Consider the following 20948-nt stretch of genomic DNA (forward strand, 5'->3'; position numbering starts at 1 on the left):
ACATTTTATAGATAATATTAAACATATATATTTGTGTCGCTTTTATGCAAAAACATGTGATTGCATTTAAAAAAAGAAATTTCTTTAAAAAGACAGTTTAAACTTCAATCTCAATTCTATTTTACAAACTAACTAAACAGTACATGATAAAAAAAGTCACTTTAAACATAACTAACATTAATAGTAATACGAAACAGAAACAAAATCCTCCTTTCAACAGGTTATTTTGATGAAATTTGTTTATCCTTGAGAAAAAAAGCATGCATTCAATTAGAAAAATGTACAAACGTTTTATTGCTCAAACATCCATGCTTGCTCGTAAATACATGTAAAATATTGCTGTAATGACGCACGAATTTGGATACATTCCACACGTATCGGGATACGCATCGAGAATTACAGTGATATTGTGTTGTGTGTTTCTTCACGCGCTTTTGTACAGAACCGCGCACCGAGTGCGCCTTATCGATAACTCTTTGGTCGTAAGCGCCACTTCTACGTAATTCCTTTAAACGAAACCGTGCGTGTTGCCCCCGTTCGACGCTCGTATGTAATCGAGCAAATACGACAACGGGAAAAAGTAATAGAACAACGATCCGTCAAATAAAAAAAAAAAAAAAAAAAAGGAAAAAAAATATTTAAAGAAGCACCGGAGGAAAGGGCTCGTTTCGAAGTCTCGTTTTCTCCAGGTCCACTAAACACGTTTTATGTACAATGTCGCTTCACTGAAGCGAGATATATTAATCGTCCGCTTTGGATTTATGAACGAGGAAAGGCTGAAAAGAGGGCAGCACTGTCACTGATGCATTTTCTTATCGTTCGTTTTTTTAAATTCTAATATGCTTTCTTCAATTATTTCGGCGCCTGACTTCCATAATCCACATACACGCGCACAACTTCACCACTGTATTTACGTTGACTGGGCATGAAATAAAAATCAGGCTGATTCGGTTGAGTGGATACACCACCGCCTGTTAAATTGTGCATATTATTCTTCGATCGTTGATAATGATCCCTGCGATCTTGTGTATAATAACCAGGTTGAATGGGTGCTGTGTGCCTCGAACCCGGTGCACGTGGCAAACTATACGTCGCTCGTGGCCCTATTATCCTATTAGGGCCTTCTACAGTATCCGTGCCGATTCCGTTTCCAGTCATTTCTCTATGACGAGGTAAACTGGAAACTGGCGGTGGTGGAGCTTTTTCTTCTGTCTCGAACGCCTCGAAAGCAAAATTTGTGTTCGCACCTGAAGCGTAGTCCTTCCAAGCGTTATTGGCGATCAAACGATCCTGAAATAATTATTAACATTATGACTATCGCATCATCATTGCAAGTAACATTTACTATTTATATAAATTTGAACATATATTTAAGCTTATACAAATTTATTTATGAAGCAAAAGGATGAAACTTAAAAGTGATATGTTCATTTCTAATATAGTTTTTGTGAATTTCTTATTTCTACTATTTACATTTACACTTTTTTGGTAAGCATAGTAAAAGAATTAGAAAAGAAAAAAAACAATAAAAAGCGAAAGCAAAAAAAGAAAAGAGAAATGGAGAAAGATAGAAAAGATTGCCAGTGTAAGAAATACCTGGATTAGTGGGCAAACAAGCGTACGACGAATAATAATTAGCGCGTCAATCGTGTACAAAGTGTGAAGTTCTACCAGCTGGGATTAGGACGATGCATTTCATATGGAGCGTGTTGATGATGATGCCGAAGATGATGATGGTGATGATGATGATGATCGCCGTTTTTTCGATGATACCGCGTCGCGTTCGTACGATGAATCGGGTTGGGCGCGTCACAAGAAGCCAGAGGCAGCGAGTACACCCTCTTTACACCATGATGGTTGAGAAGAGAGCGGATCATGCAACACAAGCGAAGCAGAAAATCGTTTCGAATTCATAAGAGTAGAGTAATAGTGAAAGTTCAATCTAAAGTGACGTTAATTCTTCTAATTCTTCTAGTATTTCAACTATGATGAGAAGAAAAAAAAAAGATTTTTTTTAAATCGAGATTTCTACTATATATTTCTACATACTTAAAAAAAAATATCTAAATTATATTTAGGAATGCACATAAATTTAAAAAGTTACAAAGATTAAAAGTTACAAAAGTTACAAAAATTATATTATATCTATTTCACATATTGGATGTAATAATATTTTTGAAAAATACGTCTATTTCTGAACTAATTAACAGAATTCTAAGAAATAAGTAATTTTTACCGGGAATACAATTCTGGAAAATTCTACTAATAAATCTAAAAATTAAAGTAGTAAGCGGGTTTACTTTTAATAGACACAGCTTGAAAACTAGCATTGCTCTAAACCATACCACAGCGCTAATACGCTTACAAAAAGAGTTAGATGCACACACAATACAAAGAGAAAGAGGTAATTAGAGGTAACATAAACAGAAAATAGAGAAACGAAGAATATATAAAAAAAGAGGAAAAAAACGTTTAAATATATAAAGTGATAAATAATATATAATACCTTCGTTGCTCGTCTCCTCGAAGACCTATAAAGAGTACAGCTTGCTTGCAATAGAACAAGAGCAAGCAAGGCAGCAACACATCCAACAACGATATATAGTTTTGTCGAATCAAGAAATAGATTCGATGTGATTGATGATTCTTCATTTGCATCTCCTCCACCTACATCATTTACTAGCAACCAAACAAAAAATATTCAATTGTATTGATTATATATAATATAATATTTACACTTATTACTATGATTATTCATATTATGTCGGATTAGAAATATATATGAATTGTTAGCTTATTACTAATGAAAATATTTTAATTTTATTATGAGAAATTTTATAATTTCGTTAATTATTGAGATGAAAAAATATTAAATTAAATGCAATATTATTTAAAAACTTAATCAATGTAACTTATTGCTTAAGATGAAAGATTAAAATTTAGATGCTATTAAAATATAATTTAATTATTATAAAATGTAATTTAACTATTTAAATATAATTTTAATTGTAATTTGTCAATGATTGCTATAAGTCTTAAAAATGAAAAACTAAATATTTATATTTTGAAAATTAAAAATATTAAAAAGTTTCATTTACCTCGAGGAGCTCTAATAAACAAATATTGTGGATCTACATTTAATGCACCGACTTTTCCAGTAATGAGAGCTTCTTTTAGTGCTTTTTCTGCAGCTGCGCTGGTATCTATAGGTTTCAACGATCTACCTTTGATTTCATTTTTATCTAAGATCAGATCCATGCGTGCAATAACACCATTTTGCTCATCATCCCTAGACATTATAAATAAAACATTAAATAATATATTCAGAATTAAACTATATATATTGTTTGATAACGCACTTTTGTAACTCAACGAGACGAATTTGATAATAGCCTGGTAATTTGTTAAAAACTGGACCAAAACTATCGGATATCGTATTTGAAATAACTTCAAAATCTGAACTACCCGGAATAGGCGCTATAAAACCATCACCCAAATTTATGAGTTTTACTTCCACATCATAATATAGCCTTGGAGGTGTTGGTGTCGTAAGATCTTCAAATTCTGTTAAAATGAAAAATTTTTAATAATATAACTATAATTTATATCTTTTCTATTTTCATTTTTAAAAACTCTAAGATATTTCAATTTACTAAATTAATTAAAATAGTTCATTTGGAATTATTTTATATGTAAAGTAATAAATTAATAAACATATAAACTCTAAAATAATAAAAAAATAAACTTTCCAAGAATATCATAAAATTGTATCTAAGATTGTATATACATTCTGTTTATAGTATAGTATAAAAAAAAAACCTTCAAGACCACAAGATTTTATGCATATTCTTTCAGCAGAGACAATAGGTACGGCATCGTGTTTACGTATCTTCTTGCTGACAGCATTGAAAATACCACCCTTGACTGGATACATCATATATAAGCAGTGATCATCTGTGAAAGAAAGATCTCTATTGTCCTTTGTTATTCGTTTCCTTGAGAATTTGAGTGTCGTTACACCATCCACTTTACTACCGCCCGTATTATAAATATCTTGAGATGGATCGAGCAACGGAGCATTATATCCACTGATCCAAGTGTCCATGAGAAAAGCTCGACCCGACTTTTCATCAACCCAACCCAATATTGCATCTGTTTGTGACTAATAAAAAAAAAAAAAACTACCGATTAAAAAATAATTGAATTTCACAAGCAAAATTTATTTTTATTATAAAATAGAAGAAATTAGAATGTAATGGAAATTCATTAAAATTAAATGGTCAATTAAAATTTGAATTATATTTATAATTTATAAATATATATTTATAATTTGATTAATACATACCATTTTATCATCATCAGAGAATCCAACACCAGTCCAAACGTTTGTATTAGTTGTGGAAATAACAAATGATAATTGATCCTATGAAAACATATTTAATAATTATTGACATATAAGAATGTTTCAAAAATATTAGAACATTAATAAATTAATTTTTGAAATAAATAGCATTTTCTTTTGCAAGAATTTTTATTATGTCTTTGTTAAGCAATATATCTAAAAGAAAATATGTTAAATGTTATATTTATATATTCGTTGTTCGTAAATCGATATAATTTTTTATTAATAAAAAATTATTTATTACATTCAATACATTTTCTTTGACATATATTTAGTTTAAACTTATTTCGATTAGTTCGATTGGCAGTATGTACTGTCGTGACTCAAGATTGTAGATTACGCGCTTCATGATTGACCAGTATTTTTTATTAATAACTCATTAACAAAACCGTAACAAAAGTTTTTGCAAAGGAAAATTTTGAAATTATTTCAAGAATTTTCAGTTTATAGATAATCCAACATCTTATATATAAAGATCTATTTCTTGTATAAAATATTACCTTTCGTCCTTTATATGTCCATTGAATAGAATATTCACATGTACCATTTATAGGTGAACAATGTTTCGGATAATGCCATTCACCGCTACAATTTGAAATTGGCATTGATACACCATCTTCACTTATCATTTCTTGTTTCTTCTTTTCATCTGAAAATATTAATAATACCATTAATTAATATGAAATGTAGTTTAAGATAATTATGGTGTGAATTCATTAACAACAATTTAAATCAATTCATTAATTAAAAAATAAATATATATTTTTATTCACCTACCAAAGAAATTAAGCGTCACTGTTCCTCTTTGTTCTCCATGTCCATGATATTTAAGTTCATCAGCCTTGTAAAAGTCTTTTACACTAACTTTGGCTTTTTCAATGCCACTTGGTGGATGATGAATATATTTTCCAGATTCTTGTCCTTTAGCCCATATCACTTGCATATTACCATCAATAATTTCATAATCAGTTGGTTCATTTGTTGCCAATTTTCTTCTAAAAAGTATCGTTGTAACACCATTGCGTTCAAAGCCCATTGCAGCAGTTAATGTATCTCTTCCACCCCAATATTCGTCTTTTCTTGGTGTAGATCTATCTCTAGTATAATAGTCACCAATTCTGTGACTATTACCTCGTGCTGATCCTATTATAATGTCTGTGCAGTCCATAGGGTTGAAATCGTGTTTTGGCGTATACTTGTGCGTTTCAGGTAGGATAGCTTTGATTGAAATATCATATTAGATCAAAACGACTTACAGATTTCAATAGTTTCTAATATATATATAATAAAATGAAATAATAAATGATAATTTATGATTATGATGATGAAAAAAAGTTTTCTATTGCAATATTTTTAAATTTACATCACAAAATATTTAGCATTAGTAAAAGTTTACTTTATACTATTTTTTAAAGTATTTTAAAAGTATTTATTATACCAAGTAATTGAAACATTATATGAAAGCTTATATAAAATAAATATAAATCAATATAAATATTATTATCTCATATAGTTTAGATTATGTATATAATGTATTAGTATCAATGCTACTGAATGTGTAAATGTTATTAATTTAAATTATTTATTTATAGTACAGAAACTATTATTGATTAAATATTTTTTATCTATAGTTTATTATTTAGCATTTCTAATTTTTATCAATTAAGTTGACGAAAAATTTATATGTATCCAGAAATATTCAAACTAACTTGACTTTCTTAATCTAATTATTTTTATTATATATTAAATAGAACACGAATTGCAAATTATCAAAAGAAAAAATTTTTAAGTTGAATTTGAATTTCAACAACAATATGACATCAAAAAGTTTTTTGTAATATGAATTAAACGTCAACTTATAAAACATAAAGCTCGTGCAGTATAAAAAGAGACAAGCGATTGAATTATCTTGCTCTCTTAGCTTGTTTTTACCTTTCGTTGCGCTCGATTTGAGACTCGAAATTGGTTCTGGTTCCGAAGTCGGTTCAGAACTTGGTTCCGGTTCTGACTTAGGTTCCTGTTCAGACTTTGGCTCTGGTTCGGAACTGGGTTCCGGTTCGGACTTTGGTTCTGGTTCAGATTTCGGCTCCGGTTCTGGTTCGGATTTGGGTTCGGGTTCAGAGCTAGGTTCTGGTTCGGATTTAGGTTCGGGCTCAGAAGTAGGTTTAGATTTGAATTCTTGTTCAAATATTGATTCAGACACTGAAGTTGATTTCAGTTTAAATTTCGGCTCTAATTCTGGACTAGGTTCAGGCTCGGATTTAGGTTCTGGTTCTGATATAGGTTCAGACGTAATGTTCGTGTTGTCAACAGTGCTCGGCTCGGCGATGAATTCCCCTGTGCAAGAAAGCATCGATCGTCGTGCCAACTAACTACTGCTTATTGTTTACGGACCACCACCTTGTGCGTAGTGTTTCAAATAAAAAAAAGGAATACCAAATATTCTACTATTTTTTCTGGGAAGCATTCTACAGATTACTACAATGAACATATGAATAGCAAGAATATCTTGATCTATCTATAATAGTATCAGTACATACCGTTTGCAGAAACTCCTGTGGATTCTGGTGATCTTTTCTTGCGTCCTATATATGACGCATGAATATTATTTAATGTCACGAAAATGATTATATAATCTAATTAACTTAATGTTCACCTTGTTTTGTACTGACACGATATGTCACACTGGTTTGCACTGTGACATCAGTATCAGGTTGGAAAGTTGAAGTCAAAGAAACAATATCATGAACTTTAGCTGATCTTCTTCTGGTACCAGATCTTTCAGTTCCAGATTCAGGTTCAGGTTCAGGTTCAGGTTCTGGTTCTGGTTCTGGTTCAGGTTCAGGTTCGGGTTCGGGTTCAGATTTAGGTTCAGGCTCAGGTTCAGATTTAGATTCTGGTTCAGATTCTGGTTTAGGTTCAGTTTTCGGTTCTGGTTCTGCTTTTGGTTCTGGCCGTGGAAGAGGTTCACCTTTTGGATGTTCTTGAATATTAGGGAAAGAACGACAAATTGGCATCAAATTACTTGGTCGCCATCCAATACCGACCCAATTTGTACCATTTACTACCATAATACCCTCGAGTTCTTTACTTTCTTTTAATATACGCCAATAAAAAGTAAAATTGTCAGAAAACTTCTTCATAGTATAAATATCCAATTCTACATCTATGGTTTTAATTGGAGATCCTAAAAAAATACTTATTATTAATAATAATAGAGATATTAATGTCATTTTTTTATTTATTTTATAAATTTATTTATCTTGGTGATTTTAAGAATTGAATAGCGTTTTGTTTTTTAACAAAATGATGTAAATAATTTAAAAAATATAATATAAATAATATTAAAAATATAATATAATACTTTAATATATATATAATATTATATATAAATGTATATAACTTTATAAATATATAATTTTATATATATAACTTTTTAAAGTATTTATATATATATAATTGTTGTTAAAACATTAAAAAAAACTCTTACTTTTTGCACAACCCGGTCCGAACCAACCAATGTTGCAGTAGCAATGCTTGGTGGGTGCGGTTGTGCCGCCATTGTTAATGCACGTGCCCTGAATACCACAGTCTGAATCGTCCAGACATTCCTCCTTAAATTCACACCTTATACCATGATATAGCCGATCACATCTACAACGACCTAATAGATATCGACCATGACCGCTGCAATCTTCTCTATATGTCTTTCTATCAATGATCTAACGGAATTAATATTTCAAAATGAATACATTATAATGAAAAAATTATTTTATGTTTATATAAAATTATATTATATATTTTATATTTTGATAATTTTTTTTGGCTTTTATTGAATTCTTACATCAATATCTGCACAAGACCAAAATCTATAACTTGAACCCCATTCCTCAGCTTCTCGAAGAAGCCGAATTGTGCAATCTGTACAAGTGAAATTTTGAGGTAATTGCACGGCATAATTCTGTGCCCTAAAAATCAATGATTCATTTTTAAATATAAAAATTAAAGAGAAATAGAAAAAGAAAAAGATATAGAAGTAAATATAAAAAAAGAATAGCACTCACGTAGCATCATCTTCAACGAATTCACTATTTTTCGTCACAGGAGTTAAATCAATTAATGGTCTATCAAGAGCATCCAAGATTTGCAGCCGAAATCCACCCTAAAAAGGTAATTATTGTAATTATTAAATCATGAATTTTTAAATATCTAATAAGTAAATATATTCAAAACTAGATATTTTAGAATTGATTATAAAATTTTTTTGTGATAAATAGATAAAATTTAATAAAAAATTTATATTATACATTATATGTACATTCAATAACATTAAATTTAATTTGTTTATTTTACATTTGAAAATTTAAATAAATTAAATAAATTTTAATAAATTAATATCATTTTAGTTTCAATGAATGAATTTCTTTTGCTATGCTTGCATTGAAAGTAAGAAATAATTAAGAAGGCATTAAGACATCAATTAATTATCAAATACACAGTTTATTCATAACATAAAAACTGAATTTCTATTAGATTGATTAAAAAAAAAAAGGAAGATTGTACATAGTTACATGCCGTTACGAAAATATTAGTTTACGAAATTTCAAATGAGAAATAGAGAGAAATGTCATTACACAAGATCAATAATAGACAACAACATAATGAAATAAGCGTTAATTTAATGATTACTGATGTCAATCTGACACTTGTATAAAGATTTGAGGTAAAGAACCGTTACTAGTTAACCCTTGCTCAAGAGCAACATTGAGTTTTCTACTACGTGCCATGTTTTCTAATTATTAACCGCATTCTTTAGATCGTCATAACCTAAAAACTCTATCGATAATATTTTACCAATATTATTTAATAATATTTTAATAATGTTTTATATAAATTTGTAAAATTATTATTTGTTTATTTTTTTATTTATATTACACTTCGAATTTTAATAATTAATATCAAAAATATTTATTGATATTAATTATTTTTGAGATATTCTTTAAAATATAATGTTTAAAATATATATTTATTCACTAATAAATCAAAAATATTTGTTATTTTCTATAAAAATTCCTTTTTAATTCATACAAAGGAATTTGTATGTGTATATGTATAAATTTGAAATATAATTCATACAAAAATGTTTTTTTAATAGTATATCTTAATATAATTTTTACAATCAAATAAAAATATGTAAAATACATAAAATACATAAAATTTTTTTCTATAAATTTCTTATTATTTTTTGATATCATATATTTTTCTTATAATAGTATTCAATTTATTTCTGTATACAGCTCGATCGTTTCAGTAATGGATTCTAAAACTTTGGCTTTGATTCGAGTCATTAACGATAGTCGAGTTACGAGTTACGGTACCCGACATACCGATGAATTCGATTCAAATAAGCTTCTCTCTCGCGTACGCGTTCATATGCAAAGCAACTTATATCTCTTACTACCTTTCCGACCTACCTATCTACAAAAGGTATACACGAAGCATTTTGAACGTATACTCAGCTTGTGAATTATTCAACAAACATCACCTTGAGCAACGACGTGCAAGCATAGGCCGCCCTCAACCAGTCTCTTCTTTCCCTTTCATATAGACCACGTGCGGACAAATTCGTGATGTCTTTTACGATGACTTAGGCGTTCGTTAAACGCGTCGCGAAGAATACGAATGTCTAATTGCGCCACTCGATCATTACGTTCAGCTTATGAACTAAGCTTTTTCTGTTACTGTGTTTTTATTTACTGTAATTTTTCTTAATCAAAATCTGAAAAAGTTGGACATATGAATTTATCTTTAGAGTTTAAATTTATCTACATAAGAAGATACCTATACGATAAATAAAAAGATTTCGTATTAAGAATAATAACAAGATAAAAATCTGAATGGTTGGTTGATTAATAATGTCGTCAATTATGATGATACACAAAAATGAGTGATCGATTTTGTTACGAAATTTTTGTCTTATTATGCGAATTTAATTATTTTATATATTTATTCCATGTAATTTATAATGATATCATTAATCTTTCAGTATCTCATATAGCTTTTGGATCTTCAAAATACAATAAGAAAAATCGTTATGAAATGTTTCATAATTGTTCCCATGTAGTTTCCAGGTATAAGTCATGATCACATTTTAAAAATTATATTAATTAAATAACTATAAACTTTATTGAGTGCTAATTGTAGATATAATTGATGATCATGTTCTAGTTATATAAAAAACAATTAACAAATCGATTACGTATGTGCCAAATTCTTTGGTCACGATACGCAAATCATTAATTATAAGAAATACAATCAGTTGAAAGACGAATACAGAAAGTTTCATATTAGAGAAAGTTGGAATAATGTGAAATATAATGAAATTCGATATAATATCTAACTCTCACGTAACTGTTCATATATTTCTTTTTTCTTTCTTTTTTAAACAACCGTACGTGTTTAGATTTCTTATGCGCTATAACGCATGCGCAGTATACATCTTAAGATATTAAGCGCGTATTTGATTATGTACAGAAAACTATGTACAGAAATTATTTAATTATTTGCCTTAAATAACTATCTTACAGTTTTCTTTTCGTGATTCTTATTCTTTTTTGTGATTATTAAAATTCAATAAAATTCAAATATCATTTAAAATTCATAAATTAATTAAAAAATTAATTAAATAAAAATTATATATCAATAGTATTTTTGTTGTGTATTTAGTTAATTAAAATAAATTAAAATGCAAAGAAAAATGAAACTCACTCGATGAGGATAAGCTAGATGCCATGTGACGTTGAAATTACTTCCAGATAATAAAGTAGTTTTAATATCACCTGCAACAAAAAATAAATCTATTATGCAATACTGCAATTATTCTATATAATTTTCATTGTTCAAAACATTGAATTATGTCGAGAAACGGAAGCTTGTAATTTCTCAAACTTATCAAGATTTAGCTTAGGTGCTAAATATAAAAAATATTAATATTTATTATAACGAAACATAATAATTTATATACATATAATATAATAATATGTAAATTCTTATGATATAATTTCTTTCATGAAATCAATCACAAGAAATCAAAGAAAAATTACAAAAAATTTAATATAAATGAAAACCAATTATAATTATATATGTCAGAATCATTTTAAACATTATGAAAAACATTTTAATGTAATTCATGATGTTCATCACATTTTCAATTCAACTGAAACTAAAATAATGATCTATGATATTATCTTATCAAGAGTGGATTTCCGGAAATAATCGAAAGTAATACCGGAAATAATCGAAATGTACAATTAATTTCCGGAAGCGGATGGACAAACTCGCGTTCCACAATCAATCTTGCCTTTTACAGAGTACTATCTTTTCCCTCATCTTTTTAAAAAAGAAAGCTTTTACACAAAACAAATCAATTCGTATTTATTAAATCATGATAAAAATATAAACATGATATAATACTAATTTTAAAAAATATAAAAGAACTTAAAATGCATTATAACATACGAAATTATATTTTTGATTTGAAATGATAAAAATGAATATTTGGACAAGTTTTATTTCCTATACCAAACTTTCCTATTAAGAATAATATATCAAAATCATTAAAATCGATATTTTCAATTTTTTTGTAATATTCATATTATATAGGATAATCGAATTATAGAAAGTTTAATTAAATAAAAAAAATTCTTATTTGAAAGAATTACTTTCTTTCTCACTTCCTTTTTATTTTATTTGAAAGTCTTGCATAATTTAAATTAATTTAAATTACAAAATGATTTATCACAAGAATTTTTTATATATGTGTAATACTATTTTAATTATAATTAATTTTATTATAATTAACATTAATATTAGCAACTTTCTATATTTGTAATTTCATGAATATAAAAAACTGAATAGTAATTTTCTCAAGTTACAATATATATTTTTTTATAATATATATTTATTAAACAAAGTGTCATTTTATTATGGTAACGATGATTCACACCTAAAGTTCATATATTTGCTATGAATATGAGAATTCGCAAAAAGGGTATATAATATATAAGTACAGTGTTGAGGCAAGACATGGAAGGTAATAGCTGAGTAGCCAAGGTTCGAGTTTCCTTCATGCGAGTCGGTGAAAGTTACTTCGAATCGGACTAGCGAACTATTCCCAATGGGACGTATCTTCGTGTTAATGTCGTTTTCCCATAGAACACCCTTTCTACTCATCCCCCATAACTACAATCACGAAAATTTCGCGTATAATTTTCGATTTTTAAATCATGTATTATACGTAATATATATAATTTTATTTTGTCATCAATTTTCTCTAGATTGTTCTATTATTATTATTATTCAATTATTATTTGAGTATCGTATACTTTGAATGCTGACAATTATAAAAAATTTGACATCAATAATTAAAATATTATATTAAAATTGAATATGAAAATGAAATATAAAAAAAATTAGCTAAAAAATTTTTTATTTAAAAATTATTTAAAACAAAAAAGTATTAACTTATATAAAAATATTCTGTACACTTATAACAATAATTATTATTATTTGTATTTCTTTATATAATACATCATTTCAAATTTTATTAATTCGTTTTATATATTATAAATTCAAGGATATATTATGTTTCTTTTTGGTTTGTTTTATTAAAATAAATAAATTTAATTTGGAAAAAAACATTGAATGATTTCGTTGTTATTTTATGATTATTTTTTTATATTTATCTAACATTTCAATTTCAAAGAAAGATATAAATTTCCTAATTAAATAAAAATTCATGCAGTAATTATATTATAAACTAATAATTATATCATTGATGTAACGATTTTTTTATGTATGATATATCATGAAGAAGATTCTTCCTTAAATGTGTGTGTATGTGTGTGTTAAATGCACATTATATATTATAAAAATGTGATTCATTTTGTAACAATCTTAGCTTTTAATGCAAAAAAGGAATAGTAGATAAATTTTATTGTGAAAAAAGAATATTTTTCAACTATTTGAAGAGTGAAGAATATTGGCTAATTAATTTTAAAATCTTAATAAATTAGTACCAATCTACATCATACTATACATATTGTTTTAATAATATTTTAATAATATTATTTTAATAATATATTAATTTACAATATTAATCTCAAGAGGATTAAAATTTATCATAATATTATTATTTCAAAAACAAACAAACTTTATACTATTACTTTATATTATTTTTTTCTAGATTATCATTACAAATTGTATCCTGTAACTTTTATCATCCATTTTTAAATAAATATACTCAGGAAATTTAAAATAAAGATTAATAAAAGATAATACTTACCACGAGGCATTCCGCATGGGCCAGGTGTTCTAGCATTGTCCAAAAAATCCAAGTCATACTTCCTCGCTCTTGGAAAAGTCAAGGCAACGTGTCCTTGCACTTCCTTGAACGATACTATTGCTAATACCAATAGAATCAGTCCTGACATTATCATGGTACATGTACTTGATGACATTTTCAAACACGAACGTGTCACTTTTACAGCCTCGACTATATAATAACTTTCGTTGTATTCCACACAACTGGTCCCTCTGAGAATTTTCTTCTCGCACTCCTAAGATCATCCAGTTGATTTTTCTTAACACTCGGCATGGACACCCCTCATTAATTAATTTCTCCCTTCTTAGAAGCTAATAATCTGGAAGAAAGAAAAAAAAAAAGAAATTTCTTAGCTCGTTTTACAAGTAACGTTTCACTTTTACCAATAAGTAAGAACATTCCAATGAATTTTTTTATCGATTGTTTTTCTTTGCAACACTAGACAACGCTGAAAGTTAGATCCTCTTATGGTAACAACCATGTGCAACTACATACGTAAGAAGCCGAAGCCAGTTTTTGAATACAAACTCGTTCTTCGGCAATTTAATTGGTCAATATCGAATTATTATACAAATAATTATTATACGAATATATAAAATAAAATTTTATACAAATCAATCATAAATGTGTCGCTAAAAATTTATTAGAGAAGATATTAAAATATATATTCTGAATATATGTTTTTTAAATATGGCAAACTTATCAATATTTTTAATTAATAATTAACATTTTTGATAAAATTTTCCAATTTACAAACATCAAATGTCAAAATATCAAAATGTTTTAGGAATTCAATAAGCTAAATAAAATATTAAAACAAATAATTTTACAGAAGTATATAAAAATTTGCTAATATCAATTACATTATTATAAATGGAGAACATAAATTTCGATTGTTAATTAACTTCGAAGTAGAATTTTCTTTCATATCATTCATCATCATACAAAAATGTATTAACTTCATTTAGAATAGTATAATAATAAAAATTAACAATCAACTGCGAGGTTAAATTGATCAATCGAATGTTATTTTCTTTGTTAAGACTTTTTTTTAAATCGTGATTTGCAGAATCGTAAATGTAACTATTAATAGAAAAAAACAATGACTTTTTAATCAAATTTATATGATATATAACTCTATCTCTTTTTTTCCACTTGGAAAGAATGCATATAAAATAAACAAAGATAAATGATAAAAACAAAATAAGTGTGTCGCTAAAAATTGTAAGAAATTATATATAATATATATAAATATGAAGTGTAAATAGCAATTCATAAAAAATGAAGCGATAGAAACGAGGAATGTAAACATCGAGATAAATGATAAAAATTAATTAATTACAGTGATCCATCGAGTACAAATGCACGAAACTAAAATAACTAACACTAAAATAACTTTCCTTTAATATTATTATTATATTATTATATATTTAATTAAACTATAAAATTAAACTATAAAATAAAAACAAGAAACAATTAAAAAAAAATAAAAGTAATATACTATGAAAATGCTTTCAACTTATAGAAAGTAAAAAAAAATTACTGTTATCAAAAAGTATTTAATAATAACTTTTTGTTTATTTCCCTTCGAATAATAAATTATTTTAATAAAATTAGATAAAATAATTTATATATTTATAATCCATTGAATTATCATCAAAGAGAATAATATTAATATAATATTAAAAGTTAAATAATTGAGTTATTTATATTGATCATATGCAAAATAACGAAATAGATAAAACTATTGAGCACGTGTAAACCAATGAAAATTAATATATTCGTGAATGATTGCGACAACAGTCTTTCTATGCACCGCATATTGCAACACTTGGGAGCGGATCTCCTTCTGAGGAATCTCAATATGGCCTCAACGCGGTCTCAGAATGACCTCAGTATAGCCTCATCGATATACGCAGCCCTATCTAAAATGTACAATTCACTCACACAGATGAATATTGGATAGTACTGGAAAGAATACGATGTTTAAGAAAAAAAAGATGAAAGAAAGCTCAAAGAAAGTGGAAAGATATATATAAATAATTACTTGTGTATAGGATATTTTTTCTCATCTTGTAGAAACTTGACATTCTCCAGAATCTTGAACTATAAGCCACTTTCCAACATGAAACGCTCTTCGACTTGTTTTTAAACAACTCACGGTCATTACGAAATCACATTGCATTGGGTATACGCGTCCCGTTGTTTGATGAATCCAATTTTCATTTTTTATATTTCAGATCCGGTATCTACGAATTTCAATGTTTATAAAAATAGAAGTTATTTCATCGACAGATTTTTTTAAAATTTTTTCAGTAATTCCAAAAAGTCAAAAGTTTCTGCGATCTTTGAGATATGCTAATCGCATTCGTGCACACAACTTGCGCATTCTAACATTCCATTCGTTTTTTTTTGTAAATATGGATGCCGTTTTATAGTGTTGTATAGTTTTATAGTATTTGCGCATGAACTATACATTACTAAAAAATCTTGGAATTTATTATTCACTTATTATCACGTGATGTTTACAATCTTATTTGTAAATGTAAACTTTTTAATTGCTAATATGCATAGCTAGTAAAAATATATTCAAATACCATATTTTTTTAAAAAGATTTTCAACATATATTAATATAATATATATTAAATTATAATAAATTTAATTATAATTATGTGTATATATTGAATAATATATTTGACATTTTGAACATTGAATGACAATAAAATCAAATATGAATCTGACAAGTTACTAGAAAAATAATACATGTCATAATGAAAGAAAAATTAATTAACGATAAAATGATTTCAATTGGTATGAATGATTCATTTTGTGTCAATTTGGACTTGTGTAGAAAATCAAATAAAAAATAAAAATTGAACCATATAAATTAAAAATAAGAAAAGAGACAAAATATGAAAAATGTCTTCATAGAAAATATTTCCATGATTAAAAATTTCAATACTAAACTTGAAATACTAGTAAATAATACTGATTATCCTTAAGAATAAAAGCTGTTCGTTTAGTTATTTGTCCTCTAAATGCCATCAGTCGATATGTAACTTGAGAAAACATTTCTACTGTTTTTTTATTTTCACGAAACTTGAAAAAGAAACAAAAGAAAAGATATTAATTGAAAATCAGTAATCATATCGGATATAGATTAAAACAGTATTTTTAAGTTTATACAAATTTAAATATATGTATTTATACCAATATATAAACTAAATATTAAAAATAATGATTATGATATTTCAAATTTTAAAATATGAAAAATTTAAAATTACAAATTTGGAATTTGAATTACATTTTTGTTAAAAATCATAATAAACATCGTACTTTTCTAACTAGATAACTACGCAGTTAATAAGTTGCACAGCTAAACTTTCTCGGATTCTTCTGTTTACATTTTATGTTTCTACATAATCTTGCTATTTCACTATGTTCTTTCTAAGATAATAAAAACATTTAAAAAAAATATGTATAAAAAATTATAAATAATATAAATATTTTAACATTAATTTACACTTGTTTGTAAGTAAACCATCAATTATTTGTTCAAAATAATATGTCAAGATAAACTAATGTCATCATCTCTGTCAGTATAGTACACGCAAATAAAGAAAAAAAAACAATGAAAAAATCAAAAGAATATTCAAACTTATGTCTTCAACATAAAGCAAAACAATAGAGTATAGGAGGACTATTTCTTGAATTATGAAAATGATAATGTTTCTAAGTATTATTAACTGATCGTTCTCATTGAGAAATTTCTCTCTGAATAGCAAAGAAAGAAAATTCGCGGTGCAATCATACAAATAGGCGAAACTATGGAATTATATATAGGCAATGTCGTTATTCTCTTTGATATGTCGTAGAAAACAAACCACAATTTCAGCAGACATTCATTTCATTCAGTTTTCGTTTTGTTCTCACTGTTTAATCGCGTTTTCACTTGGGAGCATATTACGCGATCCAACGCACGATAAAAGTGGCGCGATAGAACGGAACAACAAATTTCAAGAAAGAAATGCAATGAAAAAAAAATTTCATCTAGTATTAAAAGAATATTAAAATTCCATTAAGAAATACACACATAAATAATAATAAAGAGATTAGAATAAGATGAATATGCATAATCAAGGTGTAGGAGGATGAACGAATGAGCTTACAATGCAGAATTATGCAGATATGAAAGATGCAATTTCTTCAAAGATAATTAAGAAAAACGAAGAGGCGAGGAACGCCAATGACGTTGATGCCATTAAACTTCCTCTCACCAACATTCTACGTATAATGAGCTGTTACGCCATACCGCGATATTACCTGAGGATATGCAGAGAATATAAATAGGATGATACAGGAAGCGCGCATCGATAAAAAAAAAAGGGAAGAAAACAAAACATTCTTTGCAGTGAATCGATCGAACGGTTATCGATAACTTTTTAAACCAACCATTACTAGTCGATCGAATTGTCTTGGGATCATCTTTCGTATAACATTAGTTCTCTTCGAATTGTTTTAATTTTCATCTTATATAATTGTCAAGAAGCATACTTCATTTTCAACTTCTTTCAACGATCATACACATCAATAAACTCTATAACCTCTTCCTTTGATCACTATTAGCTTTACTGAATATACTGTATAAGGATCCAAAGATTTACGTAAAAACATTTTTGCGTAAAATAGTTTGGTAAACGAACCGCGATTATTTCACTACATCAAGAAAGATTCAATAATATTATCTTCCTACCTCTTGAATATTTTCTGCTAAACTTCCAGTTGATCTTTCAGTAGTGTATACACAAAATCATTGCACCAAGATTATAGATTTTAAACTAGCACTTCTGAAATGATATCGTTAACCAAGAAAAAAACAAAATTATACAAGTGATTCCATTTTTGGTAATGAGACACAACAAAAGAAAACGTGTTTCCGCGCAATCGATGAATCACGATGTTTCACTAGATAATTAAAATATGTGACTTCAAAACGTAGTCATTTCAATATATCGAGCTACTGAATTACGACGATGCATGGTAAGATCGTTCGATTTCAACAGGTGGTAGCTGCGCACAAGGATACCGTAACAAACGAAAAGGATGCGATGGGGCCACGTCTCAGACTGATTCCAAGAGGTTCGGCTCGGCTCTACTCGACTCGACTCGACTCACCTCGACTGCCTGGCATTGCAAAGCAGCCGTGAGCGAAAACTTACTTTACGCTCCCGCACGGCCTCTTACGTTTGTCCCCCGCCATATTACCAACTGCCTGTTTTTTTAAAGCTGCTTGCTCGCTCGCCTGAATACCTGCTCTATGTTCCTTCACCTCGTTCACCGCGCAATCGTGCCTCATAGCAGTTTGACATCTCATATTTAAAATGATTATACATTCCAAATTTTTTGATTAAAAAATAATTCTATTTATTTTAATTTTAGTTATCCGAAATTATAAAAGATATTACATGATACGTATTTCATTAAAAATATGTTTATCTTTAATTTTTATTTTCTTACTTTTATAATTAAAATCAAAATAGTATAATATTTTTCACAGAATAAAAATAATTTTTTACTTAATATTGTAATGTATTTATATCATTTATATAATTTTTTAAGAAATATTTGAAATTTGTATGAAAGATTTTTTATTATGCTTTAAAAAATAATAAACAATAAATAAATTTAATGCTATATGTAAATTTAATGCTACTTATTATATTTATTACTTATTATACTTATACTTATTATACTTATTATATTAGTTAAAAGAAAATTTTCAAACTTCTTGTGTATGACTTCCTCTTTTTCTCAATTAATTATTCTAAATTTAAAGTTAAAATTAAGAAATATAGTCATTGCTCATATTGCGGGTTTATAACGAGCATTATATCACTTTATTGATTTGTCTCAAATTTTTTACGATGAAAGTGATTCAAAATAAGTTTAATTTTTAATTAATATTTTATTATTCATCAGATTTAATTTGAATAAATATATGTGTCTAGTATTAAATATAATTGATATCTAAGTAATTATCATTTCTGTTAATTGATATTTATAATTCATTTCATATTCATATTTCATAATATGTAATATAAATATAATAAATATAAAATAATTTTGATAAAATAATTCTGAATATATTGTGTGATTTTGAATATATATGTTCAAATTTGGAAATTTTAAATGCTATCACAAATTAAAAATATAACTAGCAAATTATTAAAACTTATTTGTCTGCTTTCTAATTCTTGTTAACAAAAATTAACAATATTACATGTAATATATCACTCATAACATGTTTATCTATATGATATAAATCTTAAAAATAATCTATTCATTCATTATCAGCGTAAAGAGTGTTATAAAACAAAATAATTACGAAAATTATAAAATAAAAACGTAATTTCGTTTAAAGAAAGAAAAAGAAAAAACATATTTCTCAACTTCAACCACGAAATTCTACAAGTTTATGTTTCTGATTATGAAAAATTTATGCAATTTAACCTTCATAGGAATCAATAGTATTTCGATATCGTAGATCTATGGGTATCTTTCAAACGGAAATTAATTTCATTCAGATGGTTTTACTCGCGTAGTAAGCGTGCCCGACAAGCACGACTTAGCTAGTGTTTATATCTGTGCCTGTACATTTTAACTTGTAGCAAGAGCAAAACCTCTCGATCGGAATGGAAAGCGAGCAGCTCCGGCACGCGGTAGCCTACAGCTCGATCGAGTGGTGTTCATTCGCGCCTTAGGCTGCATACAGACTGGCAAACAGGTCTTACATTCTGTGCTTGGTAAAAGTTTGTTACCAAACGATATCGACATTTTGAAGAGTTGTAAATTCTTTTAGGGAAATTGCAATTGAAGAAATTCTTAGATATACAAATATAGTAAAAAAATATTTTTTTATACTATATAATACTACATAAAGACATTTAAAAATTTCAAGATTTTTATCGAGAACTTTAAAAATCAAATTTTTTTAATATGAAAAAATAAAAAAAAGACAAAATATAAAGAAATATAAAAGACATTAATGGTATATATTAAAGATATGAGTATATTAAAATATATTAAAGACAATTTATGGAATATGAAATATTTAAAGTTTAAAATTTAAATAAAAATAGAATTCATAGATTCAAGATCTTAAA

General features: G+C 27.1%; 1 protein-coding gene across 5 annotated transcripts; it reads right to left on the reverse strand.

Annotated features, from left to right (window-relative positions):
* Positions 1-265: 265 nt before the first annotated feature.
* On the reverse strand, positions 266-19049 carry LOC108001785 (uncharacterized). 5 transcript variants are annotated; one of them, XM_028668737.2, is made up of 18 exons: positions 18539-19049; positions 13746-14103; positions 11171-11241; positions 8467-8564; positions 8247-8370; positions 7893-8124; positions 7059-7589; positions 6943-6987; positions 6335-6739; positions 5180-5620; positions 4903-5051; positions 4346-4423; positions 3820-4162; positions 3360-3564; positions 3099-3289; positions 2507-2679; positions 1672-1841; positions 266-1290 (listed from the first exon to the last, which is right to left on the reverse strand). In XM_028668737.2, the coding sequence occupies exons 2-18, from the start codon at positions 13918-13920 to the stop codon at positions 1281-1283; spliced, it is 3441 nt and encodes a 1146-aa protein (XP_028524538.2). In that variant the 5' UTR covers positions 13921-14103; positions 18539-19049; the 3' UTR covers positions 266-1280. The 5 variants fall into 5 exon arrangements, 4 of the variants coding, with proteins under 4 accessions (XP_028524538.2, XP_016918466.2, XP_016918465.2 ...); XM_017062977.3 differs by lacking the exon at positions 1672-1841 and adding an exon at positions 15832-16033 and having other exon boundaries at positions 18539-19042; XR_003698645.2 differs by having other exon boundaries at positions 1119-1290; positions 1597-1841.
* Between the last annotated feature and the right edge of the window lie 1899 nt (positions 19050-20948).

The sequence above is a fragment of the Apis cerana genome, linkage group LG1, assembly GCF_029169275.1.
Source record: "Apis cerana isolate GH-2021 linkage group LG1, AcerK_1.0, whole genome shotgun sequence".
In the NCBI taxonomy this organism is placed as follows: domain Eukaryota; kingdom Metazoa; phylum Arthropoda; class Insecta; order Hymenoptera; family Apidae; genus Apis; species Apis cerana.